This window comes from Hakea prostrata, chromosome 4, assembly GCF_041222555.1.
Source record: "Hakea prostrata isolate BN-2017 chromosome 4, UWA_Hpros_2, whole genome shotgun sequence".
Lineage (NCBI taxonomy): Eukaryota > Viridiplantae > Streptophyta > Magnoliopsida > Proteales > Proteaceae > Hakea > Hakea prostrata.
The window spans coordinates 33,187,462-33,210,189 of record NC_142603.1 but is presented as its reverse complement, the minus strand read 5'-3'; the positions used below and the strand labels follow the sequence as shown (position 1 = coordinate 33,210,189).

Genomic DNA, 22,728 nt, shown 5'->3' with positions numbered 1-22,728 from the left:
GGAGATCCTCACAATGACAGTGGTGGTCCTATTCTCTCTATCGATTTCTGTTTCTCCCTCTCATCTGGTTTCTCTATTTCTGTTTCTCATCTTCACGATCTCTCTTTCTTCTCTCATTTTTTGCAAATCACATTATCCATTTAAAGAAAAGATGGCAGATAAGGAAATTTGATTATTTTGAATAGCCTGGATCATCAAAAGCAACATGCCATGTTTTAGCACCAAACAACATATGCCGCATCAGAGTAAAGATCTATCAGAGATAATATTTTATAGGATTGTAACCTTACTTTTTCTCAATTAATATGCACATAAAGAAAATACCTTTCCAACTATGTGAACATCATGGGCAGAATTTTGCAGGGGCTGCCTTGTCAGCAAAACCAGGTCATTCTCTGACAAGCCTCTAGATGTGGCATGGTCACTTGCATCAGGAACACAGCGAATTAGATGAAAGCTGTCAACCCTTTCAACTGAAAGTACAGAAAGACTTCCACAGCACATTTCGGATGAAGATGCCTCTGAAAAGGAGTTCCGCAATTGAGCTTTGAACTCCTCCAAAACTAAAGGCCGAAAGATTTCCTCATAGTGTTCAGGTGAACTAAAAGAGACAGGCACCTCCTTGAATTTTGTTGCAGTTGGATTCTCATCATTATTTTTTGATGATAGTCCCACAGTTGAAAAGTAATCAATTTCTAAAATTGGTCTGTACCAGTCATCCAGTCTTGGACGCTTCAACCTTTTACTTCTACCATCCAGCCTATGTAGAAAACTAGATTTGTTTTCTATAGGCATTTGAAGTTGCACGACTTTCCTTCTAGGAACAGATGTACTTGACTTTGTCAATGACGGCATTGGATGTCCAGCAGATTTGAGTGCAGCCTCTAATGGATCATCTTTGGGATCATGTACTAATTCACTTATAACAGTATCCCGTGTTTCTGAGTTCATATTGGTACCAGCATTCCCTCTCAAACTTAGCTGATCCAAGCTTTTTTCTGATGAGCTCTTGAGAATAGAATCTGGTTTCTGCTTAGATTGGAATGCATTATCTAAGTTGAAGGCAGACATATTTCCTTTTCTCTTTCCATCTACACCTTGTGACTGATGAAGGGAGGTAGAGGAGAGTTTACTTCTCGATGTCTTCTCTTCGATACTGTCTAATGAATTCTTGTGAATAGGATCAGCTTTACTTAGACATGGAGAAGCATTGCTAACGCATGAAGAGATCTTTTCTTTTCTCACCTCGGCTTCAGCTTCCAATTGATGAGGTGCAGCAGAAACAAGTTTTCCCTTGGATGCATCATGATTATACATTTGAGAAGCAATCCCAGCATTTTCTGCAGCGTCTTTAACCTTAAACGACCCATGTAAGTTCTTTGAAAAGCTAACAGAGCTATTCCCTTTACTACCCTGCAAATTGCTGTGTTCAGCAATTGGAATTACGGTCTTCCCATCCAACATCAAACAACTTGACTTGCCATGAGACAAAATGACTGCCTCAGGAGAAACTCCCTCTGCCTCTTCATCATCTGAAAGAAGAACTGGATCATCTCTACAACCGTTATTGGCCACTGCCACTGAGTCCACTATTTGCAAATCTATGCCTTGTAATGGGGTAGGCTTTGTATCAGCAGCTAAAGATATCCCATCAGAATTCAAACTTTTAGGAGATGGCAGTGCAGCCAAGGTTCTTCTTCCCACTACACAATCAGCATTACGTGCTAGTGGGACTGATAGCTGTGAAAATTGTCTCTTCAATTCATCTATGAGGATGCTCCCTGAAAAGAGCAGGTAACATGTCAAGCGATACAGCAAGAAAGAAACATGGCATTACAATAATAGCACTAAACTAAAAGATGATTACGAATTATGTAAGATATGAGAAGGGGGACGAGGTGGAACCCACCACATGAGATATGTTCTTCAATGGCCTTGATTGTCCTTTCAGAATTACGATCACATGAAACCTTGAGTAAATCTAAAAAAGAAAATAATGTCTGCCTCCAATATCTATTTACAACCGCAAGTGATGACTTTCCCCAGTCTATCAAATCATGAAGCAAATTTAAATCCAAATGCCCTTCATCCAAGGTGCTTTGACTCCCAGACAGCTTAAGAATAGATGATTCAAGCCTCCCAAAAATAACTGGAAGGATCTCAAGCAAACGAACACAAGTCATCTGAATAACAAACAAAAAACTAATAAGAATATATCAACAAGCAAAGGTAAAACTTGCCATACCCAAAGCCAATTGCAAGTTGCAACAGAGAAAAAATATGATGAACCTGAGGTCTATTGTGCTGCTTAGATAACAATGGACTCCCTAAACATAATCACTGCAGCCTATATGTAAATCCTGAGCAACGTGAATCGGGAGACTGTTAATAACTTGCATATTAAATGTGAATCTGAAAGACAGATTTGGTAAATTCTCAACTTCTGAATTTACAATGAATTCTTCCAGAAGTTTGATATGGCCAACAACGGAAGATTAATACTGTAGGTTACCAGGTTAGAATTTTAGACATTTCTGCCATTGTGACATGTTTAGCTCAACAGAAGAAAGGATAAGATATTTGACGAAGATTTCAGATGAGTGTGGCAGTGGTTTCTTCAATAAGGCAACTAACAAGACATATTTTGGCCTAACTTTTTGGCTCATACTAACTGGATTTTACAGGACAAGAAAGTGCCAACTCCTATTCAAGTAGAGAAATGAGCTACTCCTAAGGCAAGCTTTTAGATGCTTATTAAATGTGTAACACCCAGTTGCACATGGACCAAACCTGGTTTGCCAAGCACTACAGTATATCAAGATGCAACAAACTAACTAGATTTTCCATAAAAGAGTGCAGAAAGATGAGTATGGAGAAGATCAAAGAGATAAAAGTAAATAGAGAAGGCTAAATCAATGCCCATATCAACAACCCATTACTAACATACAATACCCGGTGAGGTAAAAACACAAGCACATTTAACAGAATTACCATAATACAGTTAAGCCATGAACTCCAAAGTTGATTGTACAAAAAGTACCACAGTTTCACAAAGGCCACTTTTGTGACAAAAGATTCAAGTGTATTTCAGGGCAACAATGTGAACAGTGACAACTGACTCTGACTTCTATTACATTACATTATAGAGAAGGCCAATCTTGTCATGAGCAATCCATGTTGTACAATAGTACTGTGTGAAATGTGCTTCCTTAGCTTACCAAGCAAAGAAAATATAAGGGATGGTCATAGAACAGCTCTGACTACCAGGACAAAGATGAGGTTGAATACCAAGGTTATATGAGATACACCTGGTTCAGAAGTATTCCTGCACCATGTCCAACTTGATCAGCTACTCCATCAAAAAATAACTGCCAAACCCCTAATGAATCAGTGGTTTCAATGTTAACGACATCTCCATTTCCATTCAAAAATAAATAAATCCTTTAGGGGCAGAGACACAAAGATTAGATGGACATAGATGATTGGCAATGAACCTACCTATGATAGTTTCCTTTTCAGTTACATGCTTGATGTCAATCATTGAGAGTACTAGGAGCAACCAAGCAAGCCACCCTTCAGTAGTTTCTCAAATAGGCACTTTATTTTGGTCCTTCTGGAAGTGTTGTTTACCTTTTACTATTTCAACTCCCCCTTTTAATGAGGAATACCTCCTTATGAGTTAACCTAGTCTCTCATGATATGTTTTGGGTACCCTAATGTTCAAGAGAAATACTTGTTTCCTTGCAAGGCACCTTTTTCTTACCCTTTTTGCTTCCCCACCCCTTTTATTTGCAATTTCTGGTTCATCCCAACAGAAAAGAAAACGAACAAATATGTCAATATGAGATTCAGCTGTTTTTTTCTTCTTCTTCTTCTTTTTTTTCACACAATAAAGGACAACAAATGGATTATATTGGAGTGTTGCCAAATGTTCCCCAGCTTACCTTAGCTTGGCATCTGATTAGTCCTGAAAGAAATAAAATGTCTTCACCTCTGAAAACCGTTAGCATGACTATGATTTATAGGGAAAAGTAGGGCACTTTTGACCAATTGCTTGCAGTTTAGAGTGAAAAGAAATCACCAACATAAAATCAACACAGTCAAATGAAAGGCCAAACTTAGAAGAAACATACCAGGGAGCTTTTATTATCTATGAATTCCTTCCCTTCCACCAAGCATTTTCTTATAGCAGGCCATGAAATTTCGGTTGCTAAGCAACAGAACTTCTCCCAGCATTTACTAGATAGAGAATTTAATGGATTCTTGCGATCACTTTCAGATAAAGCATCAAAATCAGGCTGCCGCAAAAATCCCCCTGAGGACGATAACTTTGATAGGTTTGAGCTACCAACTGGATTGTCTGTGGAAGTTTGGGAAGCAGCAACAGCATCTTTGAGAAGTTTCCGTAGGACAAAGAAAAAATGATGTAAATTCTGAAACTTCGCTAGAACGAAATCCAACTGGACCTGGAAATATATAGAAAGACAAACATAAGAAGGAACTATAGTTCTGTGCACGGCACATCTTAACAAATGTAAATGACATAGGTACATAAATGTTTCAGAAGATTTCAAGGATTTATACCAGTTTGAATGCATGTCTCAATCCCAAATAAATGGCAGAGAGCGAAGATGCACTGGAGCAAAGGAACTGCAAACCAGAAGCAAGATCCCGTGTGTTTGAAACTTGTTCCAGAATAAGTCTATCAACTTGCCTTACAATCTGCATCAAACACGGAAAAAGAAAATGAAAATAAATTAGAATAAAGTAACAGACCAATATTGATGGGAACGCAGGGAGGCAGCACAGTAATTGGCATAGTGCCGAAGTCACTCAAAAGAAACAAAATGTTAAGACAAAGAATAATATTCATACATCAACTGGATCAACGAGCAATAGGATCAAGCTCTCAGCCATTCTTGGTTCCCATGTCCACTGCTTCCATAGTTCTCCTTGTTCCATCTTAATTAAAAAATGGGCACAGAACCTGCAGATGCAAAAAAAACACCTCCGTCACAATGAAAGCAATATAAACCCCCTTCCGGCTTTCTTGACCAAATATGTATATATATATATATATATATATATATATATATATATATATATTTAAAAATAAAAAAGCAATCAAACTACAACAATTAAGATGGAAAATAATGTCATCATCTTGGTTGCTGAACATGATATAAAAAAGAAAGCTCTTGCTTCAGAAAACCTTTTGAATGCTTTTATTAATGTAATGCACATTGCTGATGCTTTGACTGAATTATTTGACTTATTCCCATCTCCACCATGATCAGAACCAGTAGGAATCTCCCACTCAAAAGAAGATGAAATAGTTCCAGCATAGGATAAGAGCCAATCTCTTACAGATAGTGCCAGATTACCATCTTCAGGCTCTATCATAGAAAAACGGGATGAAGCCCAGACAACAGCCTTAGAAAATGATACAGGAAGAACTGAAGGATCGATCTCCACCAAAACATCAAACCATAACAAAGGAATGCACATCCAATCTCTACAATCCTGAGAGGTAAGTTTGCTCTGCCCACTAAATTCACTCCAACAACTGTTGTGTCTCTCCTCAACATCGTGCGAAAACAGAAGCTCATCGTCATCATCATTGAAATCAGCAGGCAAGCTAGTATCAACGTCCAATGGTGTGTGACACTCAAACAACAAAGTAATCAGAGCAGCAGCATCTGAGACTATAATAGTCTGAATGAGATCAAAGGCAGGTTGTCGAAGAGAATTATGAAGAGATGAATCCTTTAGAGAACACAACAGAGAAGGTCCCCTGTCCAGTAACATCACTAAGAAGTGAGTAATAAACATATGAAGCACGGATTGATGTAACGTTATAAGATCAACGACATTGCATCAGCATCAGTCAAGGTAAAATCAATACTTTGCCAATCCTGGATCAGGTATAGGTATCTGATCAAAAGGCAAACTTTTTTTTAAAAAATAAAAAAATGAAAAAAAATAAAAAGCTCAATTTTTAATTTAAAGAAGGGGTAAAATTGACAGGTCCAGCGGATGCTAGACAATCTGGATCTGCATCTGCAGAGACCAGTACCAATATCTCATTCCCATGTATGAAGCCAATCAATTGTATACAAACATACATTGTGTAAAAGTGTACTTTTAATATATACCATGTCAGATCATGTGAATAACAGAAAATTCATATGACATCCATTTAATACGTTAAAAATGAAATAACAGTTTTCAAGGTGTCATGTAGGAAGAAATAGAAAATTTAAAAATATTACATACCACATAAGTGCACATTCAGAAGGCGGGCATGGCGGGTTCATTTTATAGCCTCGATGTACAATGAGAAGGGCTATCTGAAGACATAATCTTGCAACAAACAGCAAGGCAAATAAGCTGATAGACAAGCAAAACAACAGAAGAAGGGGAAACTTTCCATTCTCTAGTACAATTTTACTGAATATCCATGATTCTCGATTAAAATGATTACCATTATAACAATCAAATGCATTTTTTAGGTCAACATATCCCTCACAAGGTGGGTCAATTATATCTACATCCCCAAGGAACCCAACTACAGGCTTCAACAATCAAAGCCTGCTCCACTCTAAAATCAAGAACTAGATGTCTACTGATATAAAAGAAGAAAAAATAAGCTAACCTGGCAAGCCTTTTTCCTCATTAAAATACTGAAGTTACTACTGATAGTTACTTGATGAAGGAGAAAATAGAGAAAATGCCTGCGCTGCTTTTCATGCTCCCCATCTTGTAATGCTTCAAGTGACTATACAAAGAGGTATGACACTCTATCAGTTATATCAGGAGCATAATAACCAAAAAGCCACGAAGAATGATAATAACCATGGAACATGACTACAGAAAAGTATACTCAGAAAACAAAACAGAAGGATTCACAATCCGTGGCCTCACCTGCAGGAATGGCTGGAAAAGATCAAAAATTTCTTTATGGCTTTTCTCATTTCGAGTATGGAAACACTGACCCAGTAGTGTGTTGCGCATAACACTAGGTGACAATGACGTCCTCAACCACAGCTTACATCCTAAAGGCACACCCAAGGAAATTCTATTACATGTTCAGAAGAATATTCTAGACAAAATAGAACGACAAAAGAGAACTTACCAAGCATTTCAAACAGTAGTCTCAAGCAGTTAACTGCATAACTAAATTCAAGTGAATCATCACTGACATGGTTTAGTACAATACTGAGAAAAATGGGATATTGTTCCAATATTCCTTCTTCAAATGCTGGAGGTTCTAAAAAACCAAGCCTTCAAGGTAAATCAAAAAAGCAGGCATTAGAAGAAAATTCTTGGAAACATCGAAAAGTAAAACGATAATTCAATTTCAGGGCCACCGTTTTCCTACAATGCTTTAATTCCAAGCCATACAGTGATACGTTCAAGCTGCACTCTTGGCCTTGAAGTCTCTGATGTTGATGGCAAAACCTCTGTTTCTAAAAGACTGATGCATTTCTTGAGTAGTGGTTGCAAAGGTTCCAAATCTGTGGCTCTCCTACATATACAAATGAATTAACATGTATGATTTGACAAGACATCAAGAAACTCTGTTCATGGGGTAGTGGAAGAGAGACATGCACCACAGATCCACCTTCTATACATAAATGGATAATAAAACAGATATTTAAATAAAAGTGAAAACTGATGTAGCCTTAAATTGAAAGTTTGAATAAGGACTAATGCCGCCAGGAGATTCAAAAAGGACCCACTCAATAAGAAGGAATGAGAGTTAAACTAGTTTTTCACTGTTTTGCAGGTTTTTCAGCATTAGGAATATGAAGAAACTAGGTTCTTTATTTTTTTCTTTTTTCTTTTTTAAGGAGGTGGGGGGGGGGGGGGGGGAGGAAGACGTGGGAAGTAACAGTCCAGTTTGGAGTTGAAATTCATGGTGATATGTGGGTTTTCTGACATCAGGGTTTTCAAGAAAAAACTAGTGCTTGAGAGAACTTTCAAATTGTTTGCTGTTTAGGGCTGAAACTTGGTTCAAGTAGTAAGGATAATAGATTTCTACCAAAAATTAGCAGATTCTGCTGGTGGTAAGGCGTTGCTTCAGAAGATAACGTTTCGGGTAAAATTATGGCTGAGGGGGTTCTAGGGTTTCAAATGACACAATGGATGGGCCTTGAGTATAGGGTAAGGGTTATTAGGAATTAGGATGAGTAATAGTATTCCAAAAGTGGAGAGGCAATGTAACCAGCTCTAATCAGCCCCAAAGAAGCCCAAGCCCATCTACGAGCAACAGCCCATCTGGGGAGCCAAATCTGTCTGGGGGTAAAATGGTCATTTTCTTACCCCTAGATCAAGCCATATTTGGTTGACCAAGTCCAGTTTTATTTTAGAAAAATTGTGTCTGTTTCTATTTTCCATTTGGAGTCCTAGTTGTGGAGTTAATGTTGGTATCTGATAGTTAGTTGGAGTTGTTAGTAGGTAAAGATAGGGTTCCATAATCTTAGGAACCTTATCTTAAAGGAGTTCTATTTTAATTAAGTCTTATTTTAGTAAATAATTGGATCCCAATTTGGTAGGGATTCCTTAGTTGAGTCTAGGATGGTTTGTGGAGGCTATAAATAACCTAGTCTTTCATGTAATTCTTCAGTTATTGATTATTAAATGAATTGAGTTAAAAGAATTGGCTTTGGTAAAGTCGTGGGATCCCTCTTGGGTACCCTGCAGCTAGCTTTCTGTGCTTTATTCTTCAAGTTTGTGCACTCCATCTTCAAGCTTCCATCTGGGAATTCCAACAACCTCCCTCGACTTCAAGTAAGTTAAGAAGCCCCACCCCATCCCTACCCGCTCTCCCACCACCATGACCTCCCCATCCTCTCCCCCTTTTCTGCATGACAGCAAATTCCCCTCCCCCATTCGACCCAATTTCCAAACCCCTCAAGCACCTATCTACCCATCCCTAGCATCACCCCTGAGTATAGAACCCATTCCCACCATCCACAACCCTAAAAATAGAATTCTGGAAAATTCTGCAACACTTCTTCAATCAATTTTGCAGAATTTCACAAAATCCTAGTTTACTTAAATCAGTCTTAAGACCCCAGCCCTTGTTTGGACCTTAGAACCCTTCTGAAACCCTGCGGTTGAGCCAAATTCCCTTGCTGGACTTTCCTGGGCTAACCCTAATTTAGGGGGATTACCTAGAAACCCTAATCATGGACTTCGGGTTTCATCATAGGGTGGGATAAATGGAACTAAAGACAGATCAGGCTACAGTTAGGGTTTGGTTGATTTGATTAATAGGAAAAGATCATACAAAAAATAAGGGGGAAGAAGAGGGGATGGAGATGTAGATCTCCTTCATGAGGCAGCAGGCCTGTAACGACAAACCAAAATTATAGACTGACTCCATAGTCAGATGTAGGAACTAGGAACTAGGGTTTAAATCACCCAGTAACCAAGGGGATTCCTCTGGGGTTTAATTACCATGGAATGAATGGAGTTCAAACACTAGAGCCTTCTCCATTTAATCAGAGATCTCACAAGCAATTGCTCAAGCAAATAATATAAAACTGGCAATGATGTACTCTTCCATTGAGTGGGGAATAAATCTATTGTTTAGCAGCCTAACAAATAGGACACCTTCTACCAACAGGACATGATTTGGGACAGGATTAGATATATTATTAACTAACATGGACAGCTCCTAGCCCACTTGCATCGAGGTGTTAACACTTAGACTAGTAACCTGATCATGGTGGGAGATCTCGCGAGATCTCGCCGAGATCTCGCGAGATATCTCGGTTTTTTCATAAACCGAGACGAGATCAAGGGCGAGATCTGCGAGATGGGATATCTCGCTCGAGATCTCGCCATATCTCGCCATATCTCGCTATATCTCGCCATATCTCGCCATATCTCGCCATATCTCGCCCCAAATCTCGCCATATCTCGCTGGAACTCTCATTTTTTACCAAATTTTTTGTAGATTTTAGCCAAAGTTTCACTTGCAACAACTTTTAGCACATCTACAACATCAAAGAAAGCTCAATCATCCTCTACTTGTCTTATGAACTTATACGTTAATGACTTATATAAAACTTCTAACGGTTGTATACTTTTATCATTCTATTCTCGAAAGTTAAGATTGTAATACTCATATGAATGTTATCTTGATGACATTGAAGTTATTTGATGTATTTGATACACATGATTTTCATTTATATGCCTTAAGGTTTTATATTACATGTCATATAACCTTGCATTCTCTAATCCTATAGCATTAATGGTTTTATATTATATGTTATATAACATTGCATTCTCTAATCATAGAGCATTTCGGTTTCACAATATGGGTAGACTTAGAAATCATACTTAGGGCTGTTTTCTCACAAATCCAAGGCCACTAGTGTGTTCAAAAGGCATCAAATAGGCTAAATACCAAGTTTTAGCCTAACTGGGACCCTGAAACCCACCGAGATGGGATACCGAGTTGACGCCCAAAAAATGGCATATCTCGACCGAGATCTCGCCGAGATGGTCGAGATCTCGGTTTTTCATGGTAGCGAGATCTCGCTCGAGAGCGAGATCTCCCACCATGAACCTGATCAACTGGAAAGAGCAAAAAGAAAAAAAAACCACACACACACACCCCCTAAGTGTGGACCATAGTTGGTAAATACACATATTAATTGATGCATTAATATGTGTATCCAAACACATAATTGAAAAAGAAAAAAAAAACCTTTTGCTGTACATTAAGCAAGCACTTAATGCCGTACACAACTTCTAAACGTAGCCATATTGATTTCCTTATTAATCGCCATTTTAATTGGTGTCTAATTGGCATACTACTTGGCTTTTTACTTTTTTTTTTTTGAAAAAAATAAATAATAAAAAACAGAAACCCAAAATGACTATGAAAATCCTAATATATATATATATATATATACACACATACATACATACATACATACATATATATATATATTCAATCATTTGACTCATTCCCATTGTTTTCTTTTTCTCTTCTTCTGTTTTTGCTTCACTAACAAATCATAACACACAAAACCCACAACTTGCTCGTCATCAATGGTCGTTTTTGCTGGTTAGTAACTTACTTCCCCTTTCATAAACTATTTATATAGTGTCTCGGAATTTCATTCTATAACATAAACACCTTCTTCAAAATATCAAGATAAATTAGAATGGATTCAGACATGGAGATCAAATTTAACCCCTAAATAGCATAGAACAATCACACAATATGTCTTCTAAACACGTTTTGACTTGCTGATGTCATTTCCCAAAGCAGAAATTCCTATTGCAATGGAAGAGCAAAACCCAATATTCTCATGATATTGATACTCCAGTCTACAATGGTACTTTGAGTCAACTGCCCATTATCTCTAGTACTCCTTTCCTATATGATTCTGAAAAACAAACACCATCTGACATAGATAGTTAGATTTATTTTTTTATTGGCAAAGACAATATTTTGTGGATTTAAAGGGTTATAAAAAACATTTGTTGGTTTTGATGAGTTATGTGACAAATGTTTTTTGATATATTTTCCTTGTTTATCTTATATGTGAAGGGCCAAAACATAGCTTGCATTCAAGAGACTAGATGTAAGGGTAAAAAGCTAAAATAGTTGGATGACTTTAAACTTTGTTATAATGGGGATAAAATTAATAAAAATGGAGTAGGTATAATAGTGGATAAAGATTTTATAAATGATGTGGTGGGTGTTAAAAGAGTGGGTGATAGGATTATTGTTATCAAACTTGTAATGGAGAAAGAGTTTGTAAATATAATTTGTGCATATGCACCTCAAGTAGGATTGGATGAAAGTCTAAAGCTAGATTTTGGGAAAAAAATGGATGGATTAATGCAAGGAATTTGTCAAGGAGAAAAGATTAGCATGGGAGGTGATCTAAATGGACATATTGGAAAAGACCAAAGAGGCTATGAGAGTGTACATGAAGGATCTAGTTTTGGCGAGAGGAATGAGGAAGGGATCTTAATTTTATATTTTGTTATTGCTTTTGACCTATCTATTGTAAATACTTACTTCAAAAAGAGAGGAGCATTTAATTACTTTCAAAAGTGAACATCCTAGAAGCCAAATAGATTTCTTCCTAACTAGAAGGACTGATAGATTGTTGTGCAAGGATAACAAGGGAAAGCTTAACTGCACAACATACACTTGTGGTCTTGGATATGTGCATAACCCAAAAAACTCATAAAGGTGCAAGGTTAACAATCTAGGGATAAGATGGTGGAACTTGAAGGAGAGTGCTTGAAATCCTTTGCTAATGAAGAAGTCAAACAAGGAAAGTGGGATTTTGAGGGGGGACACAAATGCGATGTGAAATGAGATGGCTATGTGTATCAAAAAGGTGGCTAAAGATGTCCTAGGTGAATCAAAAAGAAAACTCCATTCTTATAAAGAGACATGGTGGTGGGATAGTGAGGTTCAAGCTGCCATTAGGAATAAGAAAGCTAGTTTTAAGACATGGCATAGAACTAAAAATGTTAAGGATCTTTAAAGGTATAGGTTGGCTCGAAATGAAGCTAAGAAAACTATGGGAAAAGAAAGGGAGAAGAAATATGCAAAGTTATACGATAAGTTAGGCACAAAGGAAGGGGAAAAATATATTTATAAGATAGTTAAAAAAAGGGATAAGAAAAGTAGTATCTTGACCATGTTAGACATATTAAAAATGGAGATGGTAAAGTACTAGTATGTGATGAGGGCATTAAGAAAATATAGGAAATCTATTTCTCTAGTCTACTAAACCAGCATACTTCAAGCACCTGTGATTCGGACGATTACAGCATTCACCAAGGCACCAATTTTAAAACATATATTCGGAGAATTTCGATGTTCGAAGTAAAATAAGCACTAAGGAGGATGAAACTAGGCAAGACACAAGGTCCTAATCAAATCCCAATAGAAGTATGGAAGAGCTTAGGAACCCATAAGTTAGTTTGGTTGACTAAATTGTCTAATAAGACTATGAGCACAAGGAAAATACTAGATGAATGGAGGAGAAGCATTGTGGGTCCAATTTACAAAAATAAAGGAAATATTCAAAGTTGAAATAATTATAGGGATATTAAACTAATGAGCCATACTATGAAATAATGGGAGAGTATTTGAAACCCGTTTGAGACACTTAACCACAATTACGGAGAACCAATTTTAATTTATACTGGGAAGATCTACAACGAAGGCTATTTACCTAATTAGGAGACTTATGGAAAGCTATAGAGAGTGTAAGAAACACCTTCATATGGTATTTTTTGACCTAGAAAAAGCTTATGATAGAGTTCCTAGAGCGTTAATTTGGCAAGTACTAGAGAAGAAAAAAAGTGTTGCGAGTAAACATGTAGATAGAGTAAAGGATATGTATGATGGTTCGATGACAAGTGTAAGAACAATAGGGGGACAAAGTAATGAATTCCCAATTACAATTGAGCAACATCAATGATCAACTTTAAACCCATATCTATTTGCATTTGTAATGGATGAATTAACCAAAGACATTTAAGATAAGGTCCCCTGGTGTATGCTTTTTACTGATGATATTGTGTTGATTGATGAGACTCAAGTGGAGATTAATACCAAATTATAATCATGGAGAGCAGCTTTGGAATCAAGAGGCTCTAAACTAAATAGAACAAAAACAGAATATCCAGTTTGTAATTTTAGTCATAATCGGGCAAACGATGAGGTGGTGATACTTGACGATAAGGAGATTCCCCAAAGTGATTCTTTTAGGGACCTAGCTTCAATCATAAATAAAAGAGGTGATATAGAGGATGATGTTTCCCAAAGAATTAAAATAGGATGGATGAATTAGAGAAGTGTGTTCGGGGTCTTGTGTGATCGGTGTATTCCAATAGAGGTCTCTGGGTTCTGGGTCCTCTAGAGAGCCAGTAAGTATGGGAGGCACAGACAACTCCCAAGTCCCTATGAGGAGTCAAAGTGTGAGACAGGAGGTTCCTATCCCACAGGACCCTACAAGGGGTCGAGTTTTGTCAGCACATCCTACAGATCCGGATCTGGAGATTCTTCACAATGATCCGGCCCTATTTGCGAGGCCTGAGCATAAGCAAAGAAAGTTGAAGCATTTATAGGGGAGTGTGAAGGAAAAAGTGGGGATGGCTTTCTCTAAATGGACTTATTACCATAGTATTCCAGCACATATAGCCCAATGGCCCTACTATAGGGATATGATTGAGGAGATAGGCAAAGACTGGGAGTGGTGTACAAGGACACACTCCATATGAGATATGTAATGTCTATTTGCCTAAGCATAAAGAGGACTTAAATGAGTATATTAAGGGATTAAAGCCCATGTGGGCTCATTATGGAGTGACTGTGATGGCTGATGGTTGGACTAGTCCCACTAGACAATCCATCATCAATATCATGTTGAATTGTGATGGGAGGACAGTGTTCCTCAAGTCAGTAGATGCATCCGATGATAAGAAGGATGCAAAATATATTTATAAATTATTAAAGCAAGTGGTGAAGGAGGTTGGAGTGGAAAATGTGATACAAATTGTGACTGATAATGGCTCCAACTACTAGAAAGTTGGGTTGAAAATGCAGGAGAACTCCATACTGGAGTTGCATCTCGAGGCCAAAATGTTTCCTTTACATATTCGAGGAAGGGGAAGGGGAGACAGCACGGCTATAGCGCAGAGGACACACCATCACATGGGTCCTACTGTCCAGCTGATGCCGAGAGCTTGGTGGGATCCATGAGATCGATGAGCGTTGATGATTCTAGAGACTCCTCCACTCCAGAGGATCTGGATGGCATAGGCCTGTAGAGTCCTCATATGATACTACTGGGGAGAGTATTGGTTCTACTGGGTCAACTTATGGAGCTTATGGTTATTGACCATATGGTGTCCCTCCTGGCTATCAGATTCAGGGTCAGCCAATAGTGGAGCCTTATGGTTATAGAGCAGCCTATGGAGCTTATGGTGTCCCTCCCACTGTCACCTATCAGAGTCAGCCACTGGAACCTTATTGTCAATACGGACCTTATCCTTATACTGATAGCTAGCGTGCTCCTTCATTTGTTGAGCAAATCTTCCACTCCATTGCATAGCCACAAGGCCCACCACTAGCCTTTTCATATGCAGTTGAGCAAGTTCTTTATTTGGAGATTCACAACTTCCCGCCGTCAGGAAATCGTAGGCATGTGGATGAGGCCACGTACAGAGCTGCGTTGTTGACTACGTCGACAACTATCTGGGGCAAACATCATGGGACTTGTATTGTCATTTGTATGGGATGCAGACGGAAGAGGGAGACATTGAATAGAGTAGACTTGTAATTAGTAACATTCTCGCTTCTTCTCATATGTAGTATATACTTGGAAAGTTGGATGTTACATTTTCAATAATTTTTTTGGTAAACTAGTAGTTCTATAGTGTTTATTATGCTTAAAATAGGTAGTATGTAAGAATCCAAATAATTTTGAGTCCATATGAGGCCCGAAATTGAAGTTACAATTCTCCAGAAAAAAGTGTCTAGTTTCGGTTGAAATTTTGACCAAAACATAGGAATTTCGGCCTTTTGCAAGGTCGAAATTCCCATATCAACCGAAATTTGTTCCTTGATTTGAACACCCCCTTAAGTGTAAATCGGGTTTGACCTTGGCATCCTCACCCATAGTTGCCAAAGCGGCAAGGCGACCAAAGCGATTTGGGCCCTGCGAAGGCAATTAGGCGACAAAGCAGCGCCTAGGCGGCAATAAGGCAACCAAAGCGGTTGGGTCCAAATTTTTCCAATATAACTACTTTTCAATACAACTACTTTCTATAATAAGCTAAAAAATATTCTATAGTCATATTCATCCCAAAAAAACAAGCATTCAAGAATCATAATTATGAAAAAAAAATTCAAAAAAATAACACAAACATAAGTTCATCTCATCAAACCATGGTTGTCAAAGTGTTCGCCTAAGCATTTACTGATTCATTGATTCTTGATGTTGAGTATGGCTTATGCTTCACATTCTGTTGCCGACGGGGGTGTGGGGGCAGTGCCCCTGGAGCAAAAAATAGGTTCTATGTCACTTTGGGCCTTAGAGTTCCTTTACAGATTGGGCGTCAATTAAGCGGTTGAAAAACCACTTTGCCAACGCGCCTAAGCGGACGTTTTGACAACAATGTCCTCACCTCCAAGATACAACAACTCCTTTAGATTAAGAGGCTAGCACTCTAATAGATTCTACTTGCAGAGGAGATACGAAGGAAGTATACAACACAAGAAGGGAAGAAAGCAAAAACAAGAAATTTTTCACTTTTCAAAACACGAATTTTTCTACTCCAACAACCAGAGAGCAAACTCTTGTTTTTTATTTCTCGTATATACTCCTAAACTTGTACAGACACCTATATAGGAGAGTAGCATCTGTTCGTAAAGTCACCTCTAAAGGGAAAGAGTTGTGACTGATCATATAGTCACCTCCCCACAGCAAAACCCAAAAATGGGTTTTCTGGATTATAACCACGCCCCAAGTCCCAAGTCTCATCATAGACATTTAATAATAATTAATTAATATTATATATGTTCCATGGCCTGGTCAAACTAGGGTCCATAGACCACAGCCTCAACCAAGCCCGACTCGACCATGCGCATAATCCATATTTAACACTCTACAGGCATACACCCCACTTAGGAGCAATCAATGTATATATAATCAATATTATCATTAGCTCCATCCAATGTAGGACTAAACAAATATGGTAAATTAGGTTACCCGTAAATGCCGAATTGCCAAATCCTTGGATCGGAATCTTTACATCCAAACGAGTCCTATATTATATTATATTATTTATTTTTTAAAACCAAAATCCAACAATCCCCCACAAGTTTCAAAATATCAGCAAAATGAGAATGAGTGTTGTATAAATTTTGACTTAGCAGGACACATCGTTGAAGGTGTCTTCTGAACTTGAACCTACACTAGGTCTAATGAACTACGATACAGAGTATAGGTCAAGTCAGACTTCTTGAACATTTCCTCTTCATCCTAGCTGGCTAGTTCACCTGTCATGTCCCACTAGTCGACGTCCACATCTCCTGAATTATATCAATGGGACATTCTAGGCCATATCCCCTATCTTGGTCTCATGAGTGTTTAAAGAGTTCGCCTTAAAACTCCAATCGAGGGCAGCCACACCCTCTACACTCGCTTAGGTTAGCCAATGTGCACCACAGTTAACACACCCCCACATTTCGTAGGATAAGGCTAATTAAAAGCCCAATGCTCAATCTCTTACATTGTGATGGTACTACTTTACCCTCTAACCAGAATCAAAAAAATAATAGTAATACTAAACAGGTCCCCTTTTGACTTTGTTTTTACTATTTGAACTTAATTCACGATTAAAACCTCTTCACATAGGTAGGGTGTCCCACACACAGAGGCCTCACGCTCATTCCTTTAGATGCTTTATTAAGTAATGAAGTAGGCAATGCCTTAGTGAACATGCCCACTAAGTTCTTTTCGGACTTCACAAAATCGATAGCTATCGTTCCTTCATTTATGTATTGCTTAACAAGATTATGTCTGAGCCAAATATGTCTCCTCTTTCTGTTATATACACGGTTTTTAGCCTTAGCTATTGCTGTCGTGTTATCACAATGAAGTGACATCGAGGGCATTGGTTTGGGCCATAATACAATATCAGCCCTAAAACTCCGAAGCCATTCCACTTTTGTCCCTGCCTTCTCTGAGGCAATGAATTTAACTTCCACTGTGGAGCTTGTTCCATACTACTGTTTAATAGATTTCCAAGAAATTGCCCCACCACCAAGTGTGAATACATATCCACTAGTTGCTAATGACTTATTGGCATATGAGATCCAATCGGCATCGCAAAATTCTTTAAACAGTGCAAGATTCCCATTATAACATAAACTATAATTACTGTCCCCTTTAGATACCATAATAACCTATTAATAGCAGTCCAATGTTGTAATCCAGGATTATGAGTATGCTCAACTTCCCAATTACCAAAGCAATATTATGTCTAGTACAAATCATCAAGTACGAAACAGAGCGGATAATCTAAGAGTAACGTTTCTGGTTAACCGAATCTCCTAAATTCTTTTGAAGATAACAAGTTGTATCAAATGGTGTCTTAACCTCTTTCTCATCCCAATAATTATACTTCTTGAGCAAGTTCTCAACATAGTGTGCTTGAGATAATACTATCTCCTCATTCTTTCAGATAATCTTGATTCCAAGAACAACATCCGCTTCACCCACGTCTTTTGTGTCAAATTTCGACATTAAAGGTTTCTTGGTTTGTTGCACTATATCCAAATTTGTTCCCATTATCAGCATGTCATCTACATATACCAAGATAAACATGCCTTTACCTTGATGGAACCTACTGTATAAACAAATTTCCACATCGTTTACCAGAAAGCCACTAGCTAGAAGTACTGTATCTAGCTTTTCATGCCACTGTTTGGGCACTTGTTTCAAGCCATACAATGATTTTATGAGCATGCATACCTTCTGCTCTTGGCCAAGTACTACACAACCTTCATGTTGTTTATATAGATTTCTTCCTCTAAGTCACCATTTAGGAAATCTGTTTTTACATCCATTTGGTGGATAACAAACTTGTAAATGGATGCAATAGCTCTCATTATCCTTATGTAGTGATTATTGCTACTGGAGCAAAAGTGTCAAAGTAATCAATGTTGTGCTTCTGTTTAAAGCCTTTAACTACCAATCTTGCCTTATACTTATCAAGTGATCCATCTGCCTTTAATTTCTTACAGAATATCCACTTAGTGTCTAAGATTTTAGAACCTCAAGGGAGATCAACCAACTCCCAAGTGTGATTGGAGATGATTGACTCCAACTCACTTTTGATGGCTTCTTTCCAAAAAACAGCATTTGTTGATTGCACTACTTCTCTATATGAAATAGGATCCTTATCTATTAGATAAGCCAGCCACGTTGGATTATCATCTATTGAATAAATTATCCAATCATTTCCAAAGTGTCTAAGATTTTAGAACCTCAAAGGGAGATCAACCAACTCCCAAGTGTGATTGGAGATGATTGACTCCAACTTCAACTCACTTTTGATGGCTTCTTTCCAAAAAACAGCATTTGTTGATTGCACTGCTTCTCTATATGAAATAGGATCCTTATCTATTAGATAAGCCAGCCACGTTGGATTATCATCTATTGAATAAACTATCCAATCATTTCCAAAGTACTTAGAAGTCCTTTGTCTTTTACTTCTACGTAGGTTACTCGGACCTTCATCACTTGATAAGCGATATTCATTTCCTATTTGATCACTAGCAACCTCTATCGCCACTTCCTTTCTTTGATTAGATTCACCACTAACCCCCTTTTCTTGTATTGAAGGCAACTTAAAAGGTAAGATATTCTCAAAAAACTCTGCACCCCTAGATTTTGTTATATCCCCTTCTTCACATATGCCATTTAAGGTTTTAAAGAGCATAAATATATATGTTGAACTATGCTTTGCATACCCAATAAATACACAATCGAAAGTCTTTGGTCCTACTTTCCTTTTATTTGGTTCAAGTATTGCAACCTTAGCCAAACAACCCCCAGATTCTTAAATATTTAAGATTGGGTTTTCTATTAAACCATAGTTCATAGGGAATCATACCAGTACTTTTGTGAGGCATACGATTCAGAATGAAGCAAGTTGTTAACATAGCTCCCCCCCCCCCCCCCCCCCCCCACATATCAAAAGACAAAGCAGAACTTATAAGTAATGAATTCATCCTTTCCTTTAGAGTTTTGTTCTTTCTTTCAGCTATTCCATTGGATTCTAGTTGATATGGAGCTGTTGTTTCATGTATTATTCCATTACTCTCAACAAAACTAGACAGATTTAAGAACTCCAAACCTCTATTGGTTCTAAGTCTTTTAATCCTCATCCTAGTTGGGTTCTCAACTTACATTTTGTATGATATAAAAGCATTAGATGCTTCATCCTTATTAGAGTGAACTAAATATACCATAGTATAACGTGCATAATCATCAATAAATGTAACCATATATTCTTTTTCACCACTAGACTCAGAAGATTTAAAATCACATAGATCACTATGTATCAAAGCAAGTAATTCACTTCGTCTATTTACTGACTAATGAGGCTTCTTTGTAAATTTAGCATCAACGCACATCTGACACTTTTTTTTAGGAAGGTTTTATATTTCCTTCAATTAAGCCAATCCCACATTTTTTTTTTTTTTTTTTTTTTTTTTTGGATGAATAAATAATATATTAAAGAGAACGGCACAAACAAGAACAGTCTTTAGGAAGAAGACCGGAAAGAAAGGTAAGGCCCCAGGAGACAACAATAAGCTTGTTCCTTAGGGTATCATCAATCAGGGGATGGGGAGTAGCTACAAGTCTAGTAGAAACATCAAAATAGATGGCATTCCAAATCATGTCTTTTGAGCGAGATTTGGAGGTCCATCTCCGAAGATTACGCTCCCACCAAAGATGATGGACAGCGGCACAAAACAAGAGCTTACCAACCCGATCGCAAATAGAAGAGCCAGGAAGTTTCTCAAGATCCAAGACCACTCACTAGCAAAACCAAAAGATCACCTCGAACGGGGCCAAATATAGGAAAGGGCTTTTTCCCAGATAGATCTAGAAAAAGGGCAAGAAAAGAAAAGGTGATCAAGGTCCTCCGAACCATTCCAACAAAGGATACAACTTGGGTTAACAGGGATATGGCGGCCAATAAGGAAGGATTGCATGGGGAGGCCATGGTGAAGGGCCCTCCAAAGGGTAAGGGAGTGCCGGGGGATGTGTCTTTTAAACCAAACCAAGGGAAGCCAGGGGAGATTAGGGTTATGGGAGCGAAGAAGGTTCCAGGCTGAGGAGGTGGAAAAGGTTTTGGTAGGGGATGGGAGCCAGATGGTAGTGTCACTAGGGGAGCTAGAAATGGTGGGGAGGGAGTCCCAAACCTGTGTGAGAGAGGGGAGGGGAGCAAGGGTCCAAGAGCCACTGGAAATGAAGGTGGACAAGGGGGTTGTTTTGGGGATGCAAGAGTTATAGACAGTACGAGGGCCAAAAAGGGAAAAAGAGAATGCCCATCGGATGCCACGGGTCTAGCCAAAAGGAGGTAGAGGAATCAGTGGAAACAAAAATAAAGATAGCGGAGAGAGCACAGGGACAAAGCAAAAGGATTTTCCTCCAGATCCAAGAGAGATTGGGGGGCACGGAGACCGTCCAGTGGGAATCTAAACGGAGAAAGAATGAATAAACCCAAGTAACCCAGATGGATTCTTACTTTGAGGCAATATTCCAGTTAAGCTTGAGAAGGCAAGTCAGATTAACATCAGAGATTCGACGAATACCAAGGCCACCTTCAGAGATTGGGCGACAAATGGTCGACTAGCAAACAAGGTGGATGAAGCAGGAATCTTCATGCCCTTTCCAGACGAAGGCACAGAACAAAGACTCCATGGCATGGACAATGGATTTCGGGATGGAAAAGATTCCACACCAATAGAGGTAAGAGGATTGAAGGACGGAGCGAATGAGCACCACTCTACCGGCAAAAGAGAGAAGCCTGCCTTTCCAAAGTTGAAGCTTTTTTCGAATGTGGTTAAGCATAGGGAGGCAAAGATGGCGAGTGAGCCTGCCAGGATCAAATACTTATCAAGTTTATCATTTATTGAATCATAAATACTGAGTAAAATAAACCCTCATTCAAATATCCCTTGCTCACAAATACATCATTTCTAGTAATAATTAATTTTTTTTAATCTTCTTTTAAAAACTAATAATTCATTGATTACTTTTCCCAAAAATACTTTTTAATCGGTTATTAAAATCAAACTTGAAATTATATCCAACATTATAATCATTTTAATTAGTCACCAACAAATTTTCATTCTATAGGTTTAACAATAATTAACATTGATTGAAGAAGGCTCCCTGGACAACAGTAAAGCCAGATCTACAGAGGTTCAAGGAAGAAATAGAAGAAGCTGGCAACTGTTTGGCAGCTGGTTACTAGGCTTTCGTCCGACGGTTCTGAAGACGGAGAGATGCTGGAGGCCCTTCGTTGTGTGTCTCTCCGCCTCCTTCTCCCTTCTCCTCTCTCTTCCTCTCTCTCTCTTCTCTCACTCTTCTCCTCGACCGGTGTCTCTGGAGGCAAAGAAACACTAGTGGTCCTCCCCCATGTGTCTCTCCGCCACCCTCTCCTCCTTATCTCACTCTTCTCCTCCTCCTCTCTGTTTCGGCAGTTATCTTGTCGTGCTCTCTTATCTGAGCACCTTTCTCCTCCCTCTGGTCTATTTCTGCAGAGGCCAGGTTGATTATGATCTCAAATTTGAGATCTGCTCTCTTCCCTCTGATTCTTCTCTTCCCTTTGCTTCTCCTCCTCTCTTGTTTTCTCCTGAGGTTGGGTCGAACATTCTCTCTTCTTCTCTTTGTTTCTTCTCCTTCTATTTCTTTGGTGGAGTGGTCGAGCTACATCTCAGTTCTATGATCCGAACTCCCTCTCCGCTTCTCCTCTTCTCTCTTCTCCTAATCTTCTCCTGTTCTTCTGGCCATTGTCCTAAAAAAAAAAAGGCGTGTTTAAGGCTGTTTCAGGGTTCATCTTTGTTTGTTGAGGATTCAAGTCTCGATGGCTCCTTGGTGTCGATGGAAGCCTTAAGGGGTATCATTGACGTTCTCTCTTACTCGA

General features: G+C 38.5%; 1 protein-coding gene across 2 annotated transcripts in view; it reads right to left on the bottom strand.

Moving 5' to 3' along the window:
• Positions 1–22,728, bottom strand: part of LOC149018704 (P-loop containing nucleoside triphosphate hydrolases superfamily protein) — a 101,331-nt gene that overhangs the window by 31,808 nt on the left and 46,795 nt on the right. The window contains exons 5-15 of one of the 2 annotated variants that reach the window (XM_089152862.1): positions 7,382–7,528; positions 7,136–7,284; positions 6,925–7,055; positions 6,656–6,778; positions 6,277–6,350; positions 5,213–5,794; positions 4,876–4,987; positions 4,585–4,722; positions 4,134–4,466; positions 1,910–2,183; positions 325–1,781 (exon numbers count right to left, since the gene is read on the bottom strand). In XM_089152862.1, coding sequence (XP_089008988.1) covers positions 325–1,781; positions 1,910–2,183; positions 4,134–4,466; positions 4,585–4,722; positions 4,876–4,987; positions 5,213–5,794; positions 6,277–6,350; positions 6,656–6,778; positions 6,925–7,055; positions 7,136–7,284; positions 7,382–7,528 — 3,520 coding nt within the window. Of the gene's footprint in view, positions 1–324; positions 1,782–1,909; positions 2,184–4,133; positions 4,467–4,584; positions 4,723–4,875; positions 4,988–5,212; positions 5,795–6,276; positions 6,364–6,655; positions 6,779–6,924; positions 7,056–7,135; positions 7,285–7,381; positions 7,529–22,728 lie in introns of those variants that run through there. The other variant, XM_089152863.1, reaches the window with a different exon arrangement.